This window comes from Lissotriton vulgaris, chromosome 7 (genome assembly GCF_964263255.1).
Source record: "Lissotriton vulgaris chromosome 7, aLisVul1.2, whole genome shotgun sequence".
Lineage (NCBI taxonomy): Eukaryota > Metazoa > Chordata > Amphibia > Caudata > Salamandridae > Lissotriton > Lissotriton vulgaris.
The window spans coordinates 1,143,864,349-1,143,887,417 of NC_141695.1; the positions used below are offsets into that span (position 1 = coordinate 1,143,864,349).

The 23,069-nt window shown below is 43.6% G+C and overlaps 1 protein-coding gene across 3 annotated transcripts in view; it reads right to left on the reverse strand.

Annotated features, from left to right (window-relative positions):
- Nucleotides 1–23,069, reverse strand: part of SH3PXD2B (SH3 and PX domains 2B) — a 342,591-nt gene that overhangs the window by 19,683 nt on the left and 299,839 nt on the right. For all 3 annotated transcript variants that reach the window (XM_086931584.1, XM_086931583.1, XM_086931585.1), the window contains 2 exons: nt 9,113–9,339; nt 4,675–4,724 (listed from right to left, as the gene is read on the reverse strand). In XM_086931584.1, coding sequence (XP_086787710.1) covers nt 4,675–4,724; nt 9,113–9,339 — 277 coding nt within the window. The remainder of the gene's footprint in view (nt 1–4,674; nt 4,725–9,112; nt 9,340–23,069) is intronic.

Genomic DNA, 23,069 nt, shown 5'->3' on the forward strand with positions numbered 1-23,069 from the left:
GCAGCAATGCGAGGTGTTCTGGGCTGAGGGTGTGATTGCGGGGTGGAATGTTTGGTGGAGAGGAGTTGAGCAATAAGCAGTAGCAGTGCTCGATGATGAATAGGAAGGAATCTTTGAAGTCTCCCCAGACATGTGTTGTATGATCAGGGGGCATTGGGGTGGGACATGTCATTTTTTGTAATTCCCACATTACTACTGTCTCCAAAAGGAGCCCTTACCATCGCCTTTGCGGTCTATGTGTCTTTTTTGTTTTTCTCATATATGTTGTCAACCTGCACCCCAAAGAGATGTTCCCTGTGGAACAGCAGGTTGATGGGGTGCTCTAGCACCTTTGGCTGGAATCCAGACATTCTGAGCCAGGAGTGGCAATGGAGGATAATAGAGGCATTGACTCCCCTGACTGCAGTATCCGCAGCATCTAAAGCACACCAATGGTCACTTTAAAAGTGGCTTTAACCTGCCCTTTAAGCTCTTCACCCGGTTGTGATATTGATCTCGGAGGTGCTGTAAGAGCATTTCCTTATCCTCCCAATGGGCTCAATCATATCTAGAAAGGAGTCCTATTGAGTTTGCGCATGCGCCAACATGTGGCTGCACCTACGGCTACATTTTTCCCTGCAGCATATATTTGCTTGCTCTCCTTATCAGGAGGTGGTATGTCCCCAGTGGCCTGTGCTGCTGCCCTCTTCCTAGAAGTAGTGACTACTAAGGAGTTTAAAGGGACATGACCCCTGATATAGAGTGGGTCAGAGAGCACCTGTTTGTATCTTTTCATGATGCACGATATGGCCACGCAGGATGTAACTGGGTCCTTGGAAATTTCATGGGCAGACTTAATCATGCTCTTGAGCATGGGGTGGTACTAAACGGAACAATCAATTTTTGAGAACGTCTTCACTAAAAAGCCATTCTCATCAGGGGTAGTGTTCAGTTCAGTTCAATAAACTTTATTCGGTTAAAAAGCGAGTAACCATAAAAGTAACAAACATATAAACAAAATACAATTGTTACAGGAGATACAATAATTACTTCTCATAAATAGTAATGCAGTGAGGTAGGTCGATAGGGAGTCTAGGATGTTTCAATTTGAGTTTGTTTCCTAAATTTAAAAACAGTTTTTAAATAATTTAAAATCACAGTAACAGTTAAAATCGTGTCCATTTTCTGTACTTCTAAAAAGGCTGGGCGGCATCTGGTTAAATTCATGTTTTTTAAAAAAGGGACTATGGTTTTCCTACGTATAGCAGTATAAAATTTGCAGAAAAAGAGGATATGCATATCAGATTGTTGTGACGTGCCGTCACACAAACAAGCGGGCAAAGTGTGATTCCAAGAGTTCATAGATGGGAAAGACACTAATCTAAAAAATATACAAAATCTAAAACGAGTTAAAAGAAAACGATCATAATTAGTCATGGACAGGGATAAATATGGCTGTACAGTATTAATCTCACAAAGAGTAGAAAGGTGAGAGTGTACTGTGGGTTTCAAGATTTCGACTCTCTTCCTCTTATCCAGCAAGTGGTTCAGGCAGATGGTTTTTAGTGTCTTCCTGGGAATATTGTCCATTGTGGATGGGTCCGAGAAATATGAATGTAAACCAATCTCGGTCAAAAAATGCTTGACATATCCCAGCCATTCCATTCTGTCCGCATGGTCCAAACTGAGGGTGTCACGTAGCAGGGCCCGATTCATGACACATTCGTTAGTAGTCCATACCCTGTGCCACAGTAGGATAGGTTGAATTCTGATAATATCCATTATGTAGGGTTGGCCAAGTTCAGCGTGACAATTAAATGTGGCAGCACACTGAGGAACTGCTAGAACTCCCCTCAGAAATTTGTTCTCTACCAGCTGGATTTGGTCGACATTTGCGTATCCCCACAGGCCTGAGCCATACATAGCCACGGACAAGCATGTAGCTTTATAAATGGTTATCATTTCCTTTATCGGTTTCCTGCCCAATTTTCTAACGAAATTCTGTAAAGCCATGATCGTTTTCATAAATAAAAGAGTTCTAGCCTTAATAGCGCTTGTCCAAGAACCTGACTCATGGAATAAAATGCCCAAATAAGAGAAGGTTGGGGTGTTATCCAGCGGCACATTATTTAAAAAGATACGCTTCATTAATTTACCTGGTTTTAGGCCACAATTCTTTGTGAAGGTCTTGCTACAGTTTACCAGTAGGTCCAGGTTCAACATAAATTTCTCGAAGCTGACCACTAGTTTCTGCAGGGCACGTGGAGTGCGTGCCATGAGTACTGCGTCATCCGCATACATGAGCGCAGGGATTTCCCTCCTCCCCACCCTGGGCATATCCCTACACTCCTGCAGCAGATGACGCTCGAGCCCATTGATATATAAGAGGAACAGGGTAGTGTATATCTCCTCCTTATGGTAGGCGGCTGCATGTTGTAAGACATGGTGATACACCATGGTGTCATCCAGTAATGAGGTCCTGACTGGTACATGCTCTAAGTCTGGGTCTGTCTGAGGTGCTACATCGTTGCCCTCCCAATGGGTCTTCTGAAGCCCCAAGGTAGAGTGGGAAAAATCCTTGTCAGGAGAGTAAGGGCTAGGACTGCCAGTATCCGAGTAAAACTCCGGAATCCCTCGATGGAAAGAGGGTGAACGGCGTAAAGGAGGAGATGGCGGTGGAGGGGATGATGGTGGAGGTGGTGGGGGAGAAAGAGAAGGAGGAATAGGCAGATGTGGAACCTTGTTCTTAGGCCTCTTGGAAGGCAATATGAGCACAGGGCAAGCATCCATTTTTTTTTATAGGTTAAGTCTTTTCAGGGGCCATGATCTTTCCAGTAGGAGGTAGATAATGATCCTCCTCTGAATTTCATCCAGCTCCTGCTGTAGCTTCTCGAGAAGAGGGCATTCCTCTATGTCGACAGCAGATGGTTTCGGCGCAGACAATGGTTTCAGCATGATTATTGAGCTGCCTTCGACAGCTCAAAATTGACAAAGGTCCTTTAGCTTGGGGAAAGTGGAGGATTAAGACAACTAGCTGGTCCTTTTCTCTGCTCCGAAGACTTTGATCTGTGTCCATCAGCACTCGGATGCTGCATGGCACCCACGAAGGCAGCAGATTAAGCACAGGGTTCAACACCAGTCCCCTGGAAGGGCAGTGTTTGGGTTCAGTGTGTTGCTGTTTTGGCGAGGATGGGGCATTGTCAGTACTCCCGGAAGGCATGGTCTTCAAGAGTGGACTGGAGCTGGCCAAGGTGGATGGAACATCCTTGGGTGCTTGTTTCCTCAGGACTGGACAACAGTGTCGGAAGATCTGCCAACCCTCCAAGTGCTTCTTCCTCCTCTCTGGTGCTGAGGGGAATCGTCCTGCCCAAGATGTTCAGCATTTGAGGAGGTTTGTGATATCATGCTGTGGGCCAACTATTAGTCTCAGCATTGGAGTACAGTCTTCTTGCTGCAGAATGCAAAGCAACAGTTGCAGTAGCTCTTATGCTCCTGCAAGAGTCAAAGATTACAGACAGCAGGAAGACCAGACTGGGAGCACTTAGAATGACAGTAGAGGCATCTCTTGGAAGGAGTCTATTCCATTATCTCAGGTACATTTTCATTCTCCGAAGGATAGGCCAGAACACGCAGCACCCCCACAGGCATCTAGGGCAGAGAGGCTCCAACAGTTGGAAATAACACACTGGAGGTATGGAATTGGCGTAGCTAGCAGTGCAAGAAGTCTTCCTGCGATGGGGTGGAAAAGAACAAAACTCCGAAGGTACAAAGGGAATCAACTAACTCATTGAAACTGGGAATGCCCTAAATCACATATGAACAGAGAAAAACAATATAACAATGGAGTAGATGCCCATGTGCACGCAAGACCAGAGGAGAAGTCACCAAGACCTTGTGACTCGAAAGACTTCTTCGAAGAAAAACAAGTTGCAGTCATCCGAGCCCAACATTGGATGGCAGGAGTATGCAGAGCATGTGCATCTACAGCCACACAAACCATTTTATTTAGCTAGTACAGCAATGCTAACCATCACCAACAAAAGGCATTTCTGAATGTTTGCTTGTTTGTTCGATAATGTTGGCTATGGTTTGATACCTTTTGAGACATTATTCTCCGGATGTACCCCCCATTACTGTAAAACCTCTTAACATAATAAAATATTAGTTTGCCTTTTCACAAAAGAACAGTGTGGACCAGGCGAAAAATGCAAAAATATTGGAGGATTATGAGAATCAACCAATCAAAATTAGAGAAATGTTGTAGCAAGCAATTGTAAAAAGAGGTCAGCTCATAATCAAAATCCATCCTTCTAATGTTTTTAGGTTCCACTTTAGTAGAGGAACTGGCCACACACAGGGACCCAGGGTTTCAGATGCCCAGAGAAAAATTCTCCCAGACTAGGCTGTGAAACCAAAAGACCTGGATTCTGATCCAGTGTTCCCAAAATGCATGTCACTACACACTTGCAGCACTCTGGTAGCTGTTTTGAACACTCAAGTAGATAGAAGAGACATGTCCACTTAAAAAATACTGAAAAAACACAACCATCTCTTACATGACTGCATCACACTATAGTCTATAAAGGCCCAGTTTTAATGTATGCCAAGACAGTGTGACATCAAATCAGACAGTGAGAGAACAGTGAGAGAACCAATCAGACTCCTGATGAAAAATGTATAAGAAACACCACTTACTATCGTAAGATCTCGTCGCGGGGGAGGCCTCTGTCTCATCTTGGGTGAATCTGTTGAAATCAAATATCAAATTTCACTAAGTTGAAATGCAACAAGTTTCTCATGTGATTTCAAAGCCATGTATTACATATACTTAGGAGTATCTCTGATAGTTGCCAAAGGCAGCCCCAGTACTATTCAAGGGAATTACCAAGGAATCTTTCAAACGATCTCCATGTTTTTTTAATTCCTAGAAGAATATTCCTAGAAGAATAAGAAAAGCATCTCTGAAAAGATCTATCGCTAGTTCCTACCTCTGCTCCTATGTTTCTTTAGAGATTCTCTAATGGTTTGCCAAAACTTTCTTGGGCTTTTTAGATCTATTGAGTGCTAACAGCTCCATTGTAGACAAAGAAGAGGAGCAGATGCATACCTTCTGCTACAATACTTCAAAGCTTGGCTTTCTGTTTCTCCCAGTATATTTTAGAAGATTCTACCCTCAGTGGGTGGCTAATAGCTTAGAAGCCCTTCCACTGGGGCAGTACCAGTTGTTAAAGGGCCTCTCACAAGTTGTAGGCCCTCAACAACTGTTATAGCCTGGAAGCGCACTCCAATGCAACATTGAAGCTGTTTCTTCAGTCCACCACTCCCCCAGGTCTTCCGTACATATTCTTCAAAGCTTTCTCTAGGTAACTAGAGACTCCTTTAAGGATTCCACAAGATCTCTCCAAGGTTCTCTCCAAGGTTAGCCCTTAATGGTCGTTAAGTTATCTCAAGCCTGCCCCAAAGGCATCTCTAAGAGCATTCAAGGTACACTTTGAGCTCCCCTATGGCTTATAGAAGATTTTCTAATTGATTCCTCAAGTCTTTTTTCTAAGTGTTCTAAATCCTTCTCAAAATTTCCCAAAATCGTATTTTAAACTTTTATTAAGGTGCGATCCCAATACATGATAGCAGCAATAAGCTGTACGTGGAATAAAAAATAAACATCAAAATAACAAATTAAAAAAGATCTGAACAAAACAGCACTTTAACCATATGAAAACAGCAGAGTGAAATAACAGGGAAATGTACAATTAAAAAGCAAAATAATTTTCAGAGAAATGCACAAAGGTAACTTGAGCAGCATTAGGAAAGCAGCCGCTAATAAAGTTTGAAGATATATATTTTCAGAGGTTTCTTAGATTTAATGAGATAAGGAAGAAGGTGGGCAGTGAGGCATTCTGTACCCTACGCCCTGTAGCTGAAGTGGTTGTGCACACAAATTTCAATGCCAAACATCTTTACTTTGGTGGAGTCTTTGACACCTAGAAACTGGTTTGTTTTTTCAGCCAAAAAGGCTGCCCAGAGACTAGAGCTTTGTAAGCAATGTAGCAAACCTTATCCAATAATTCTAGAGGTGGTAAACTTGCATCAATTCAGAATAAAAAGATTAAAGTACGTGGTACCAAGGACATCAGGTTCAAGATCGCCCAGTTGCACCATATAGGTTGAAAAGCAAAATGGTGCAGGAATAATTACTTAGGGACCAAAGACCTGGAGTTTGACCCAGAGGGTCATTTTGTGAATGACATATGTACGTCCCAACACGAAGGAAAAGAAACAAAGCAGAATGGGGCTCTACAGCCCCAAGGAGGAAAACAAGATGTTAATGTTGGCCGTGATCAACTATGTTAAATGCTGCAGAGACAAATATGCGCAAGGAGATAGGCATCTCAAGCGGCCATGTGCTTTTACGAATCCACCATCTGATGACAGGCTACCTTTGCGACACACCAGAAAAAGAAACCAGTCAAAGAAGTGTGAAGTAGATTGTGCTGAGAAAGGAAAAGAGAAAGTTGTTTTGATGTACCCCTCTAAGTTTAGCTAAAGAATGTAGGCCAGTGACAGGACAAAAGATGACCGGATCCTCGAAGCAGAGGGAAGGTTTCTTTTTAAAATGAAAATCAGGTCCTGTTTTTTAATCTATTTATTTAGGAATTACATATGGTGCCACCTCTTGCTCCACTGCTACGTCACTCGCTCATTTAAAATGAAAAGGGACACAAGACCAAGGTTCGGAGGCTGACTGAGTCCAGTCAAATAAGCAGAGGGTCAACTATCTGACATTTTCCAGCAAATGCAGAACTTCAATGAAATGAACAGACAAATTCTTCTGGCTTGAGACGTTTCTTGAAACACAGGTATTTTTTTTGCATTCAGGATCAGTTCCAGGGAGTTCCAGAGTTTCAGCTCCTCTACTCCCACTGTTCAAACACATATTCTTTTAGATGCGTAAATGAACGCTGCTTGATCAAGTGTGAGGTGGTGGACTATCGGTTAGGCCTTGCATGCATGCAAATTGTGCAACAGGTATCCAGGGCATGTATTTAGGTAGGCCTCATATTTGACAGCTGTTCTTTTAAACTTGATTATTCACTCCAGAGAAAGGGTGTCAAGGATAGTTAAACATGATCCTGTTTCTACAGGTTGAGGAGTAAGCTGGCAGTCTGATTCTGAAATCTCTGAAGTCTATCGTTTTTGGAGGTCTTGGTAATTCTCTTACCAACAGTTATATTTGCATTTAATCTGCAGAAATGTGGAAGTGCTCCAGGTACAGATCCACAACCTTTGCTATCTCTGCTAGTGGACAAGAAAAAAATCTAGCTCTGGAGTAGGAATGTGTAGCTCAAATGTCATCTTGCAGGCTGCATTTATAAATGACCCACTTTCAGTCTGAACCACAGGGATTGGTGGTATTCCACCTCAGGAGCTGAAGGAAAAATGGGAAATGTATGTGCTGCCTGCTAGTATTGCTCTGGGTAAATTGGAGATACTCAGTGATGTTTTCCAAGGCAAATTTGAATACATCTCCGTGATCTCAAACTAGATTAGCGGCGACGGTGCAAGAGTTTAATTTCCATATTCTTGCAACTACTATGTGGCGCGTTGCTCCTGAACTTTGGTGGGGAAGGAGAGTCTTGAGTTCTCTTTCCGCTGGCTTCAAGGAGGTGAAGAATGAATGCGGAGGGAGAGTAAGGTAGTATGGTGTAGTGATTTCTTGGGCTCCTCAGAAAGGTTTCTTCGATTTTCATGTTTTTCAGTTGAAGAACAGCAGCACATCTCCACAACAGTGCTGAGTTGAGCACGTAATTTTCTGTACTACTAGATTGGCCATTCCCTGTAAAATATCAAAAAATTGCTTTGACTTGCTCAGAGCCTCGCAGTTGGGTTTGGCAAGGAATATATTGTGTTATTGCGGTGTCTGTATTGTGGCCCAACTAACTCTTTTTTATGGCCTTTCTACTGGTACATGGATGAGATGCTCTCTAATAAAGAACCTATTTGAACGTGAACATAGATTATTTCTCGTATTTTGAACCATCAAACCAATTATTCTTGACTTTACGAGCCTGCTTTGCTTTCCTCAATTTACTGGAGACCAACTTGTTCAATGCAAGTTTTATGATAAAAAATGTTAGCCTGTAGGATAAGCGGGCTGTTGCTGTATCTGCCGATTTGTACACTACATAAGATTCTGCCTCACTAACAGTGTTTAGGCTGGTATTGACACTGCTCTGAAGAGTGTGTTTGACAATATTTTTGATGCATAGATTGTAATGAGTGAAAGATACCAATGATTTTGGATATCACTAGGAACAGAATTTAGCATGCTATATGCACTGGGTCTCTGACAATTTCTTTTAACCTCAGCGCGTCCATTTTTAATACAAGGTCAGCAGTATGGGTATTGCCTGGTTCGGTGAACCATATGTTAAGGTGGACAATTACAATGTATTTTTGCCTAAGTTCTGCAAGTACAATGAAAGACTATTATGAAGGTGTTTTTGGAAAAATCACAGCGGCCGGCAGGTAGGTTACTTAAAAAAACAAGAACACTCGGTATAATATCTAGTATATACAAATAGGATCATTTACAATTATTATCACGTTGGGTCAAGCCCAACCAGCCGAAGCTTTATACAGTGTGCAAGAACAAGGTGGAGCGAGTAAGGGAAAACACTAATACAATATCTCATTCGGATGAATTCAGGATCAAATGGAGGGGTGAGCTGGAACAAGAGACATTTCATTTCACTTTTGAATATATTGACACAAGGATTTGTTCAGATGGCAAGACAGCTAGGAACTCCACATATTAGAGGAAGACTATCAGAAAACGTGCAGCAATTGGGTGCTTCACTTCTGAGTGAGTGTTACTCAGACCTTCTTGGGGGTGAGACATGATGATGGTTGGCAGCTGTTCTGAAACCACTGTCCGCTTTCTAATTTTTACAATGGGATAGGATTATGTGCAAAAGAACTCCTCTCTAAACAGACATAAGATAGGATCTTTGTAGACTGGAATGGAGCTTTGTCAAAAGGATACAGGACTGTCAACCATAAGAGATGATAGTGGTGTTCAAGGAGGAATGTTTAAATATCTTATTCTTAATAAACCAACTCCCTATACACTTACTTCTTCTCACATCAGTGAAGGGTGCTGGGCGATTGTCAAGTCGGCCATCTCTAGGCTGGTTCGGCCCCTCCTTCTCTCTGTTGATTGCGCCCTGGGGCCGGGACACACCATCCAAGTCCAGGGAGCAGGAATGGGTCGATGGGCCTGATCCCAGCTTCTGTGGTTGAAGATCCCCACCACCCTTCTTCAGATAGGACGCAGGGGCCCAGCCCTCTTGCCCTTGGTACCTGTGTAAGAGAAATCCTCATGTGAGAAACAAATAGACACTGTCAAAGCATCCCCTAACTCCACCCACGTGACCGCCCCAACTTTTCGAAAGCTGCTGGTCTGCAGTTAACAGCAACTTCCGAAACGATGTGGTTACCTTTAATACCGGCTTACCTTCATCTCATTCACGTCTCTGACCCTCACATGATTGTAATGGCTACTTCATCACTAGCATTTACTGTTTACATGGACTGCATTCAAGTGTGTTCATTTTCTAGCACACCACTACCTTTTTTTTCTTGATACTCTGTGTTTCTATGCTCTACTTCCTCCAAGACTCAAAATTCTCCATGCGGTTGTTCTTATCATCCTGTAGCAGCAGTTTTTTTCCTCTATGTGCGCTCTCTTTTGTAATGTCTTCCTTCACCTGAACAAGTCCCCTTACTACTACACAAACCACATAGATTCTAATCACCAAGACACCGTGACCCATGTCCTAGGCATTTCACCAAAGGTTAATGCCATTGTTTTAAACCAACGGAAAAAAACTAAGACTGCAACAGCTAAAATGCATTAGATTGACAAATAATCACCTTTAAATAGAGAATTTGCTATCAGCTTTATTATTATTAGGTGCACCATCTTCATTGGATGAAGGACAGTGTTGACCCTGTGTGGAACCAAATTTGTGAATAGTAAGCTATACACAAATACAAAAACTGCCAGTACCTCCCTAACTCGAGTGCAGGGTAGGAAATATGGGATGATTTCTCAATGATTTTTTCGATTACAAATTAACCTATGATTGCAAAAACTTGTATTTAGGGTCTCACGCCTTCATTCATAGGATTTCCACAAATACTTTATTTCAATGCATAAAAGTACAAACATAACTGGAATAAATATATTACATCCATGAAAATTCACTTAAAAGAACATACATCATACAATTGAATTTTTTCATAATAATCACAGCAATAAACAATGCATTAAAACATCTGAATGGATAAGCGTCTATGCCCAGCCACCGCCTAAAGGAAGGAGACAAGAGCATAACACACATAAGGGTCTCCCAACTCTTGATAAAGTGCAGTGCAGGTCTACATTGGGCAAATTTATATTTACGCAGAATAGGGACTAAAAAAGCTTTCCTCTGGGAGCCGTAAAATGTACAAAAGTATACAATATGTAGGATTGTTTTAGCTGCTCTCCCATTACAAGGGCATGGTGGTAAATAGCTCCCAGAGTGGATATTGGCCACGAAGCCAAACATTAAAGGAATGTTATTCAATCCAAATCTACTCAAGAGGTAACGATGCGGAGGGTTCTATACAAAAGACAGATACGATTGGAATACATATTTTAGTGGTGGAATTAGACTATAAACAATTATTGTACTTTTAGTTTCATTCTTTTCCCATCTGTCCCCTCAGCTTTTGCTAAAAAGATCTTTTTTAATTTGGCCTTTGAGAAACTGAATAGGGTATCGAATACAACTCGAGGTCCCAGAGCAGACAAAGTGTCCTCTACATATTTTAACCTGGGAATCCTTTGAGCATGGTCCAGTTTTAAGCAATCACCTGATTTAGTTGTCTACAATCCATTTTCCATATAGAGAGCCATAATAATAAAGGGGGCAATCTAATTGAGTCCTCAAGATATGGAAGATCCAGTTCCATATTGGCAGACTAGTTTGCACAAGTGCTGGGCAACACAAGCTTTTTCTTATAGAAATCGTCCTCCACTTGCTGCAAAGGATTTTAGATCTACCATACCCCAAATTGCTACCCCATAAATGGCGCTGACCTTAGCTTTCGCTATATAGATATTTAACATTCCTGGGATAGGTTTAGATCCCAATTTTTGGGAAGGTACACAAGTGCCATAATACCATTTTCCAAGAGGGTTTTTCTACTTGACACCATATTTTTCCACGATAGATTCTTATTGAATAATGACCCCCAAATAGGAAAGTGAGTAGATGATCAACTTGTAAAAATCAATTTGGGAATTGGCTGTATGGTGTTTTAGGTACGAAAAGTGTGAGGAATCACAGTGCTCCACTCAAAATAACATTACCTCCTCTTCTCTTTCGATCTCTAATAACTTACTCGAGGAGTGAATGTGTCGATTCTCTTCTTCTTTTACATCGCTTGCAAGACGTCATTTATTTCTATGTTTGATAGAGAAGCTACCCATAAAACACCTCACCTCCCAAAACACTTCCTGCTCTTTTTTGTCCTTTGTTACTTCTTCAACATGTTGCTGTACTAAGTTTAGCTTGGGCAACCTCGTTTGCAAGGAGTTGGGCAGAACGGGCAGGGTTGTCCATTAGGGATATTTTTAAGGCTACCACCCGGGCCCTTCCGTATACATATATTTTGCAGTACAGGTTACATGTAGCTCAAAGTTCTGACTTAGCTTTTGGATTACAAGTGTTGTTAAGATCCATGTCAGCTTATGATATCTGTTTTTAAATATTTATCCTAAATTCAGCTGGCAATTGTCTATTTGGGATCGTTTTCCGTTTCATGCAGGAGTGCAAGAATAACAGGGAAAGCAATGTTTTCTCTTCTACAACAGCCTTTTGTGATTTATTCTGCTGATGAAGGGAAGTTTTTGCTTGGGCAGACCTCCTGGAGTAAGTAATAGGGCGAGGAAGGAAAAGAAGAGGTAATGCTCAGATTACTTACTGGCAATGTTTATTACTCTGATTCTTTCTTACTCGTCCCAGTACTTACGACTCTTCCCTCCTACCCTGGTTCTTCCTAGCCTCTACTCAGGGGTTGGCGGAGAACAGGATGCGGTTTGGGTGAGGTGTTTTATGGGTAGCTTCTCTACCCAAACATAGAAATAAAAAAGAGCTTGGGAAGCATTGTAAAAGAGGAAGTGAATGGGCACACTCACTCTTAAAATAAGTACTGGGACGACAAAGCAAGTATTGGCGTAATATATCCTTATAGACCGCCGTAGCGAGCTATACCGGCTATTAAAGGCCCGCTGAATCGTTAAAGGCCCGAGCCGAATGGGAGGGACTTTAACAAGACAGCAGGACTTTAATAGCCGGTATAGCCCTGCTACGAAGGGCTATAAGGCTATTAGAACATTCTGCCACTAGAGGGCAGAATGTTCTAACAAATATAACAAAGGGTTCTCGAAGCTCGAGGGGATATAAATCCCCTCGAACTTCGAGAAGCCTTTGTAGAACATTGGAATGTTGCTCTGCAGGCCTTTACCGGCCAATAGAAGCAGGGAGCACTCCATTGTCTGCAATTGAGCGCCCAACATTCCAATGTTCTAATGAAGATTATTGTTTAGTAATTCGGGCGCTGGCAAGTTTTCCGACATTTTGGGGTAATTAGCACCACCAGTAGGAGGGCCCTTAAGGCTTCGCCTCGTCTTATGGAAGAGGCTAACTGACTGAGTGCCTTATAGTCATTCTACTCGCTACTCATTCAAAATCTGATTCGCACACACCTAACACAAACTTCCTTTCAGATGCCTATTCTAGTTTTTTCTCCTTTCCTACCTTCAATTACACGTATTAGGTAACTATTTTAGGTGCTTTTAACAGACACCTCAGGGGCAGTGCTGTATTCAAATGTTATATCAGTGGACACATAAGAGAAAGAAAGCAGCAGGTGTATGTAAAAGGACTATTGCATCTTCTACCTGGGGTGATTGCCTACACCTGGTCGAAAAACGATTCCCCAAAATACAAGTTGCTCTTTAAGGAAACAAATATTTTTTTATTTTTTGGTGGGGGTAAATTGTACAAATAGATTCTCAGCTGTGCACACAAACCCATACAAAGTCTGGTCACCACAGAAGAGGTGCAGACGCATACGTCATTCTTTTCCATGCGACACCAAAGAAGCTGCTTATATTTATAGAGGGAATTAATCTCTTCCAGGGTGCGATGGAAGCCCTCTGTCCACTGGTTGTACAAACGGAGAGAGGCCGCAGGGTCCTTGCACATCAGTCAGTGGACAACGGCCTTGTGCTCTTGGCACTCAGGTTAACTTACCTAAGCTGTGTACCAATGACACAAAAACATGTTTTTGTATGTTCCGACGCAGCGGCATTTAGCACCAATAGGGTAAAACTATTATATTTGTCTTACAAGAATCATGTATGTGGAATGCCCTGCAGTCAAAGAGTGCATAGTGCTCCATTACTCACTAGTACCAACATAGCGCACTAACACCCCGGTTGCAGAATCGCAGTGATTGGCTGACCCGCCCCCCTGAATTAAATAGCTCTTTCGGAAATTGTGATTTTCTTAAAAAACTGGATCTCACTTATAATGAACATGCAACATTCCTGCTAACATGGTTTCAGAAAATCTACTAGGTTTTCATTACTTGTACAAACAGCATCAGATATTAGAATTATAACATTTTATTTTACTGCAGCAATTGGGTAGCACTTTACCCGTTGCCACTTTTTTCATAAAAATAACTAGAAAGTTTGAATCACAAATTTGGATTCAAAAGAAGTTTTAAAAAAAACACCTTTATCCTTAATGCCAGCTGACAGTGCAAAGGGGAAAGCGCTGCATAAAAAAGACCGAGAGTGCAAGTGTGAGATAAAACCAGGCCACGGCAGTCTGTGGCACGCCCTCGTCTGGTTTTCTCAATGGTCTTGTGGTAGTTTGTGGGTCTTTATTCCCCACTCTGTGTTTCATGGAACACTGTATGGGCAGAGAGCAAGGAGAAAGGAACTGGGTTTTCTGGCCATGGTCTGAGTGTTGCGTTGGGAGAAGGGTGGGACTTGCACTGCTACTGGCTGTGTGGTCCCTGAGTTGTTTGTTTGTGTGATGACAGAAGCTTGTATTATCATCAGGCTCAAGTTTCTAAACTATGCTGATGACTTTAGGAGCTTGATGACGTCGGACAACATAAAAATGACTTCTAGAGAAGTTGGATGATCATTCGATGACTCTGGGATGGCTTTTAAAGTAATCCTGTTTGACCTGGGTATGCTTTGGATGTGGGGAAAACTGGCGCTGCTGCTAGGTGTGTGGGGTGCACTTCCAACGAGTGCATGTATGTTCTGTTACCTCATGCCTCAGAGTAGCAGGGTAATGTGAAAAGATAGCGTTAGCAAAATAGAGAGGGCCGCAACGGAGGGAGGCAGCCGAGAGGCTAGATAGGGCTAATAATTAAAGTAGTCGCTCGTGCAGTTCAATGCCTGCAACAGGTGAGATAAGAACCCTCCACTGGAACAAAAGCCAGCTCTATGTACCATAATTAACATAGGTCGATTTGACAGCTGTGCTGGTATCTCTCCGACTGCGGCCCCCGGGGGAAGCAGGTCGACAGACTAGTCTTTTCCCCCGGGGTGTTCGTGCGAGAGGACGGCAGGTAGAGGGTTAGGTCAGGGGGTGGGTGGATGGGAGGTTACTTAAGGGGGAAGGACTTCCTCTTCCTGTCCCCAGTGCCTCAGGGAATAGGTTTAGTTTTGTCCGCCCGCCCACCCTACAAGTAGTTCAGGAGTGAGGTGCGGGTGTTTTTTGTTGAACAAATTGTTCGGGTACCAGTTTAGGACAGGTTGACACAGGGAGAGCGTTTGCGGGACCTGGGAGGGGTGGGGAGTCCATGACGGGCAGAATCACCCTTCCGGGGAGGGGGTTACAGGTGCAGGATGGGGGGTGTGGTAGATGGGAGTGTGATGGATGGAGATGCTGGAGGAGTTTGGAAGTGAAGGGGGAAGTGAATGGTATACGTGGAGAGGTCGTGGCGTGAATTGGGAGTGTCCAGTGGAGTATGTGAGTGGATGATGGTTGAAAGGCAGGATGTTGGGGGGACTGTTAACGATGTTATGTTGATTATGGTTTGTGATGCCTGTCCTAATAAATGGCCTTTTACGCTAAACTGATGCGTGGAGTGGTTATTGCGCGATTAAAGAAGTGAAGGCGTTCACGGATTCCCGTCACCGCGACGTAACTTCCGCTCAAAACACTGGAATCAAAGGCATCTTTGGGATTCTGTGGAGACGCTGCAGAGTGTCCTCCGTCCCCAAAATGGCGCGGCCCCTCCTGAACAGCAGAGGATTGAATAATACCATTGCATCGATCAGACTTGTCTTTTTCTTGTTTTATTTTTAATTCGAAAAACAAGCCCAGTTCTATTGGCTTTGTAAAAAAATACATCCTCGAATTGGCTTACTGTTTTCTTGTAAACTACCTAAAGCGCTTGGCAAAAAGCGCTCTCCAAATTTAATAAACATAGGGAGGGCGTCCACATACCGCAGGGAATGCAAGCCGCTAGAGCTGAGCCAAGCATTACCGCCCGAGGTAAAGGGTCACGTGCGGCCAGCTGCGATGAAGTCAGTTTATTAAAACAACATCCTTCCCTCCTCGCGCACACTGGACATATGTTACCCATTAGGTCCACGCAGATCTGTACATTTTGTGCTGATGTCAGCACTGCGGGGTGACTTCGAGTTTATCTGTAAGAGAAAAACAAGCCTTGGTCTTCCTCTTGCTGCTTTCTGGAATGTTCCTGTTCACCCGCAGCCACCACACCAGAGACCCCGGCCTGCGCGCATCTCCCTGCTGATGGGGCAGGAAGCGGGCCGCCCTCGCCTTTCCAGTGGCGGCCAAGGACCAAGCAATGATGAAGATTGAAAGATGTGGACAGAAATCTTGTGAAATGTGGAGAATTCCTAAGTACTCAGCATAAGGAAGACATAGATGGGTGCATGTCTGACAGAGCAGAAACTTCCTTTCCATTGTTAAATCTCACAGCACATAGAATTTCATTTTAATTGCATGCACCAAAGATACCATAAGGTGTATGTACCCTACTCTCTCACACAAAGGTCTCAGATGTGGGGCTGTCGAAGCAACAGCCTTGCCTATGCCATGTCCACGGCTTGTAATATTCTGGAAGGACCTAACTCATCAGTCAACGACCATGATTGGTAGACCCAATTTGTGCATCGCTAAAACATGTCCCTTGGGGAGGAGGTCTCGGGTTAAAAGCAAGAGTTCACATGCAAATTTGGTATTTGGTGAAAAGGTTGACTGCAAGGAACAAGTGATCCTTGCAAAGGCCCAGTGCAGTGTGGGCAAGAGCAGAAACTGAAATAAAGTTTCATTGCAGGAAAGGGGGTTAGATTCTGATCACCATGAAATCGGATATTTGATGTTGGGATTTCACCAATGTCCTGTTTTGTTGACTCACCTGGTTTTTGTTTGTTACTGGAAGTGCTTTCCTTTCACTCACTAGACCTGCTCTTCCTGACAGAAACCTGGCTGACTACCTCGTCCACCCTGTCATAGTCACTGCAATCCCTCCCGGATACAAGATCGAAAGACAGGACAGGACAAAAAGACCCGGAGATGGAATTGCTGTCATCTTCAAGGAATCCATCCACTGCTCCACCAGCAACATAGACCACTTATCCTTCACAGTCATCATTTGCCAACGGCACCCCGTGCGGCATCCTCGTCGTCTCTCCTCCCAGACCACATGCCAACTTCAGCAGCACCACTGCAGCTTTGTCACCCCCCCACCCCTAATCCTCAACTTCAGCAGCTTCATCCTCCTCGGCGGCCTCAACTACCAACTGGAGGACCTAACCAATCCCAACATGATCAACCTCCTCGAGGACCAGTCCTGCTTCAGACTCACTCAGCAACATCACAGTAGACTAACCCACATTGATCACTTGGTACAACCTTACCCTCATCAACTTTTAATAAACTCCACTGCAGAAACACCATCACCAAATCTTTATGACAGGACTGTAACAGGATCTCAGAAGGATCCTCATCTTCCAATCTCCTACACCACCAGCTCGATACAACAACCACCTCCCTGAATCCATCTCCAGCTTCAATGCCTAAATCACTGCAGGCACAGACACCCTGCCTCCCCTGAAACTGAACCAAGCCATAAGAACTGGTACATGGAAAAGCTCAGGATCAGCAAACGCTATGGCAAGCGCGTGGAATGCAGATGCAGACAAAGTCAGAACGACACAGACAAGAGCACCTACAAATCTGCCCTCAGACACTACCATCAGCAAATGTGACCCACCAAATGCTCCACACTCGCTGTCTGCATCGAAAGCAGCACCAACAGTGCCCAGTAAATCTTGACCAAATAAAAAAAGTTTACCCCTGTAGCAGCAAGCTCCACCTACGTATCCCCCTCTAAGGACCTCTGCATTAAGCTGTTCTTATTATTTAGCAACAAGACCACTAGCATCTATTAAAACTTTGAGCCCCAACTGGAGCATTCAACTCTCTCTCATTCTGCCCATCTATACCACATCCTGTGGACCACTCTGACCGCTTTACCCATTATCACCACTCAAGAAACCACAAAGACCATACAGTCCGGAGCACACTCGGAGCCCTGCCCTCACCACGTCTTCAAACAAAGGTCTAGACCCCATCAGCACAAGCCTCACCCTGATATTGAATCATCACAGTCACCTACCTGGGAACACACCACAAAACTCCCCTGTTAAAAAACTCTTAGCAGACCCAAAGATGCAAGCCAACTACCAGCTTATTTCCCTGCTACCCAACTCAGCCAAATACATGGAAAAGATTATAAACAAACGCCTAGCCAACCACCCAGCTCACTGGCCATCACCTCCTTCACACCAATCAATCCAGATTCAGGTCCAACCACAGTACAAAGACTAACCTCATCACCACCATGAGCACCATCTGGATGATCATGGACACAGTTAACAATGTGGCCCTCAACCTACTGGATCTATCTGCACCCTTCAACACTGTCTCCCAACCCATCCTTATCCAACAGCTGCACAAAGCCAGAAAGCAAGGTCCAGTACTTAGTTGGGTTAGCTCCTTCCTGATAGGATGCAGTCAGTTGGTTAGCCTGTCCCCCTTTTACTATGGAAGCCGTCAACGTCATCTGCCGAGTTCCAAAAAGATTCTCACTCAGCCCCACTCTCTTTAACACACACATATCTCCACTCACAACCACCATTGCAGCCCATGCAGTCAACATCAAATCTTATGCTGACGACACCCAGCTCATACTCTGCCTCTCCAACAAGACGCCCAACAACTGGACCAATTTCTCCATGTGCATGACTGAAGTCGCCAGATGAAAAAAAAACAATTGCCTCAAGTCCAACACAGTCAAGATGGAAGTAGTAATCTTCGGCAAATACATTGCTCTTGGACTCCACCTGGTGGCCTGCCAAACTCAGACCCACAGCCCTGCTGGCAACCCAGGTAATGAACCTCAGAATAGTAATCGACAAACAACTCACCATGACTGGCCAAGTGAACGCAGACTTCATTTCCTGCTTCCACGGGATGGTCAAGATGATTTTCAAATGACTCCCCACCAACATTCACAGAACAGTCACCCAAGCCCTCATCACCAGCAAAATGGACTATGGCAACATGCTGAAATCAACGCTAAACTGGCCAGAGGGCTCCAAGCGATACTTTGAATGCATACTTATTGGTAACCATGCCATTCAATCACATCACCATTCAATAGAAATACAGGCACAAATGAAGTCAGAACTCTAGCTACTTGATAGCAGTGCTTCGAAAAATTCAGTTAGAAAGCACTAGAAACCACTTAAAGTTGGAAGCAGTCAATATCTGAGAAAAAGTATACAGAAATATTTTCAAATGTCTGCAATTTCTAAAGGGAAAAGGGTAAATTCTGTGAAAGAGACATTGGAAACAATAATATCATGGTTTCTTAGACAAACATGAAAATAATAAGAACAAATCATCAAGCTGCAATCAATTAACTATTTTCAGTGTTCCTGAATGTTAAGGAAACAAACTAACTGTAAACTATGGGGTCTCTATACTAACAATAATTTAAGAGTCCAAATTTATATCTCTGCCTCCATCAAACATTCCCCTCTGGAAGAATCTCAGAAGCCTTTCTTTGTCCTATTGCCAGGGTACCTCCACTGTACACAACTTTTCTCAGGCTCTCCATCTGCATGATATACACCCAACAGCACACAAGTGCATTCAGTTCTAGGAAACAGAGGTCACTTGGTGGCTCAGTGACGTGAGCTAGGTGTATTTCGAGCACAGGTTTACTATACAGGAGTCCACTGCTCAGCCTTGCTGTTAGCTCAGCTGAGTTGCTGTTAAAACTGAGTATATAAATTGGTGCATGCAGTGCTGACCATCTGTTAACAGCTGTCATCCCAGGCCCACCTCCTTGGGATCAGCCATTCTTCCTTCCTTTCCAATCTTTCTACACTGCTTGGAGTACAACAATTAGAATGGTGAACGTAGCAACTTTTACTTCTGATATTCAGTATAGCTAGCTGCCGCAAGACTGACATGAGGTCTGCCTTCTTTGCGGTTCTGCTGAAAGCTCCAGAAGCCACATTTTAAGGTAAATGCAAGTACTTCATTGAGCGCTACAATAAAACTAGGAACATGCCACTATAACAGTGAAGCTCAGGCACAACAAACTTGTCAATGCAAACAGTGCAACATAGTGTCACACAATATCTGCCATCCTCATACGGTTTCCCGGTGAGGAGCTGGTATCACACGGTGAAAGGGAAGCCCTGCTGGAAACCCCTGACAGCTCATGGAAAGACTGTTGTGGGGACCTATTAGCAGTTTTGCAACTTCCCTGCTACATGGATGTCAGCTTTAGGGGCCTTTGTTAGTGTTTTTGATTGGTGGCAGGCGAGTGATAGGCTCCACGTTCCGCACCCTCTAAGGGACCTCCACTGCTGGGAGGCAGTTATGGCCTAAAAGCTCACCCCATCTTTTTGGTCCGGTGCCTCCAAGGCATCCCTTTGACCTCGCACACTACGGAAATACTTAAGAGGTTGGTGGGCCTCCAACAAAGATGATTGAAACTTGAGGTTTCTCTGGATAAATCGAAGTAAAGTGAAAGAAAAAGAAAATATAACAGAGACTTAGTGAGCTATGTGGAGTGGAATCAACTAGTACTTAAGTTTCTTTTTAAAGGCTGAGGCAGGGTAAGGGAGAAACCCAAAAGTGCATTCGATGTTAAAGGGACTGCGGCCAACCACGACAACCTACATCACTGACCGACTCAAGTTTATAACGTTTTCACTCATCCACTTATAATGGTCGGTCAGAGATTGGGAGAAGGAGATTTCTGAAGAGGTTTGGACTTTGGTGTTTGTTCCAAGGATGAACTGCATTCTATTTGCATAATGTAGGAAAGAAAACCCAAATAACCACATTAACACAGATAAGGGGTACCCGTAAAAACTGAAAAGATGGGAGAACGTGCATATCCTTGTGAGACACCACAAAAAGTCTTTCTTTAGGTGGATCCAAAAAAAGCAGACTGCAACACATTGAAAGAAGCCTGATACATGTTATCTTATCCAAGTTTTGCTGTGCCTCCCAAGCTTAGTTCATTCTGCTGTGTCAGAGTGGGTACTATGGTTGATGGTGCTGAATGAGAGGACTCTCATATTGAAATGTCACTGTCCATCAACAAGTGATAAATACACTTTTTGTCAACCTTCGGGCCCTCTCCCTAGTCTACAACCTGCTTGGAAAAGGAAATCAGGACACCTGATTTCAGATGCTACTGAACTTATTATTCACTTCAAACTCCACCAACTTTGACAAGAGTGTCAGCTTAGTCACTTGTCAATTTCTCAGTTCTAGGAGTTCGATGTTACTCCTTCAAAAGTGCTTTATAATAGTTTTCTTCAGCTCTACAGGTTCTGGGTATTTGCACGAACGGTGTTAGTGATTTAACTCGCTGTAACTGCCAACTCCTGATGTACTAGTAGACTGTAGGTACTGTGAAATGCCTGACTCTTTGAGAAATGAAAAATAGCATGGGCTTTATTGAGCTGTACAGTTATTTTGGCATCCGTAAAGGTCATAAAAGGACCCCAGAACTTACCTCTGTCCGAGATATTGGCAGGGTTCCATTATGAATACTTTAATGCACAGCACTGTTAGCAAACAAGCACTTACTTTTATGGTGAGAAGTATGAAGCTTTATGTTCACAAAGCTGCATCTAATTCTTTTTATCATTCAATTAAGGGTTAGGACACATTTTCTAGCTACCTCAGTTACTGGCAGCTAATCTAAGTAACGAGCATAGGGACTTTTTCGTATTACATGTTGCTCTTCTTACTTCTCTGATTAACTTACTCATAAACCAAGAGAAATAGTACATGGTCTGTGCTCCCATAAATGCCTTTTTGTTTGACTATAAAAACACCATGTGCCTCAAGAGTTAAACTGATGGTGGCTAAAAGGGAAAAACTCTCACATAACTAAGCTGGTTTAAATGAGGAAAAAATCTTTCAACTAGCAGAGTTGCCGATTCTAAATAAACAGAATAATCCCCTCGATTTAACATTGGCCTTACATGCCATACCATAAGTACATACATACTGTTTCTGTACATCAGTCAACACTGCCAACCTGTGTTACCACTTACTAACATTTAGAGACGGAATATATTTAGAATCAGCTTTAGTGTTTTGATTTCCTCACATAGTACATCATATTTCTGATTTGCACATTAGTCCTCACTTCCTTTTCCTGTGAATCATACTTCCTCACTAACGCTGAGGGCGCAGATGTATACATAAACTCCACTGTTATTTAAGAAATGAATCCTCAGTTTCACAATTTTTAGATATTCACCTCTCCAGCATAAACAAGGCAACATTCACTGAAACTCAGGTCTCGTAAGACCTTGACTTCGGTCATAGGCCTGCACTCTCCCCGACAGCTCGTGCTCTTCGTCGCTGCCATTGAGCCTCTGCTCTGGGTGTTCGAGGCTGCTGCCTCCGAGTATTGCGTTTTTGTTTAATTGTGATTAAATATGGTTTTTGCTTAACCGTGTTCATTTTTGCCACCTCGCATCGGTCTTTAATTTTTTTTCTGTTATCTTGCACGATTTCCCTCCTTACTGCGCCTGCCCCCTTGAGCTTCCCCCTCTCCCTTTTCCACCACTGCCGTCCCGGCCCCTCTCCTCTACCCACGCCCGTTTTCCCGCTTCCCAGCTGAGCCTCCCTCCCCTACATGCAGACCGCTGCGCAGACGCGCTCGACGCTGGCGCACCAAAGGTGCGCCTAAGGCAAGCCCGTCCATGACCTGCACTCAACCAGCGCCAGGAACCCTGGCTCACCAAGGTCCCACAGCTACAACCCTACTACCCTCAACGCACTCATCACCTGGAACCCCGCTTCCGTCGAACACACAACAACCACCATACAGAAAACCCACTCAGGAGCCCCACGGACTCAGAGACGTTTTAAGGCATGGGCAAAGTGGGCTCTGGCCTAGGGCCCCAGCCTTTCAAGGGGCCACCTACTAGAGCCATCTCTGTTCTGTAGTGTCATGCCCTGGTGACCTTGAATACTTTAACAGATTGTTGTACATATTATTTATCTTTAATGTGTGACATTTGCAGGCAAAATGTGTTTATGTTTCATACAACATCCATATAAAAAGTTTAATTTAGATCAATACAGGACCTCGCATTGTGAAATGGGAGCGTATCACGGCGATTATTTGCAGTAATACAAGTGGGCTACTGAAAAGACACATCACTATCCCTGAATACCAGATGTACATACATTTAAAATGTGACCAAAGAGGGCACGAAAGAGCTGAAACTGGACCATAAAATCAAATCTGTTCCCAACAGGGGCCCCCAAAATACATTTGGCCCAGGGCCCCCATAATCCTTAAAAAGTCCCTGCACGGACTCCTGCCCACCGCACATATTCCACAGGCCTGCTGCCGCCATA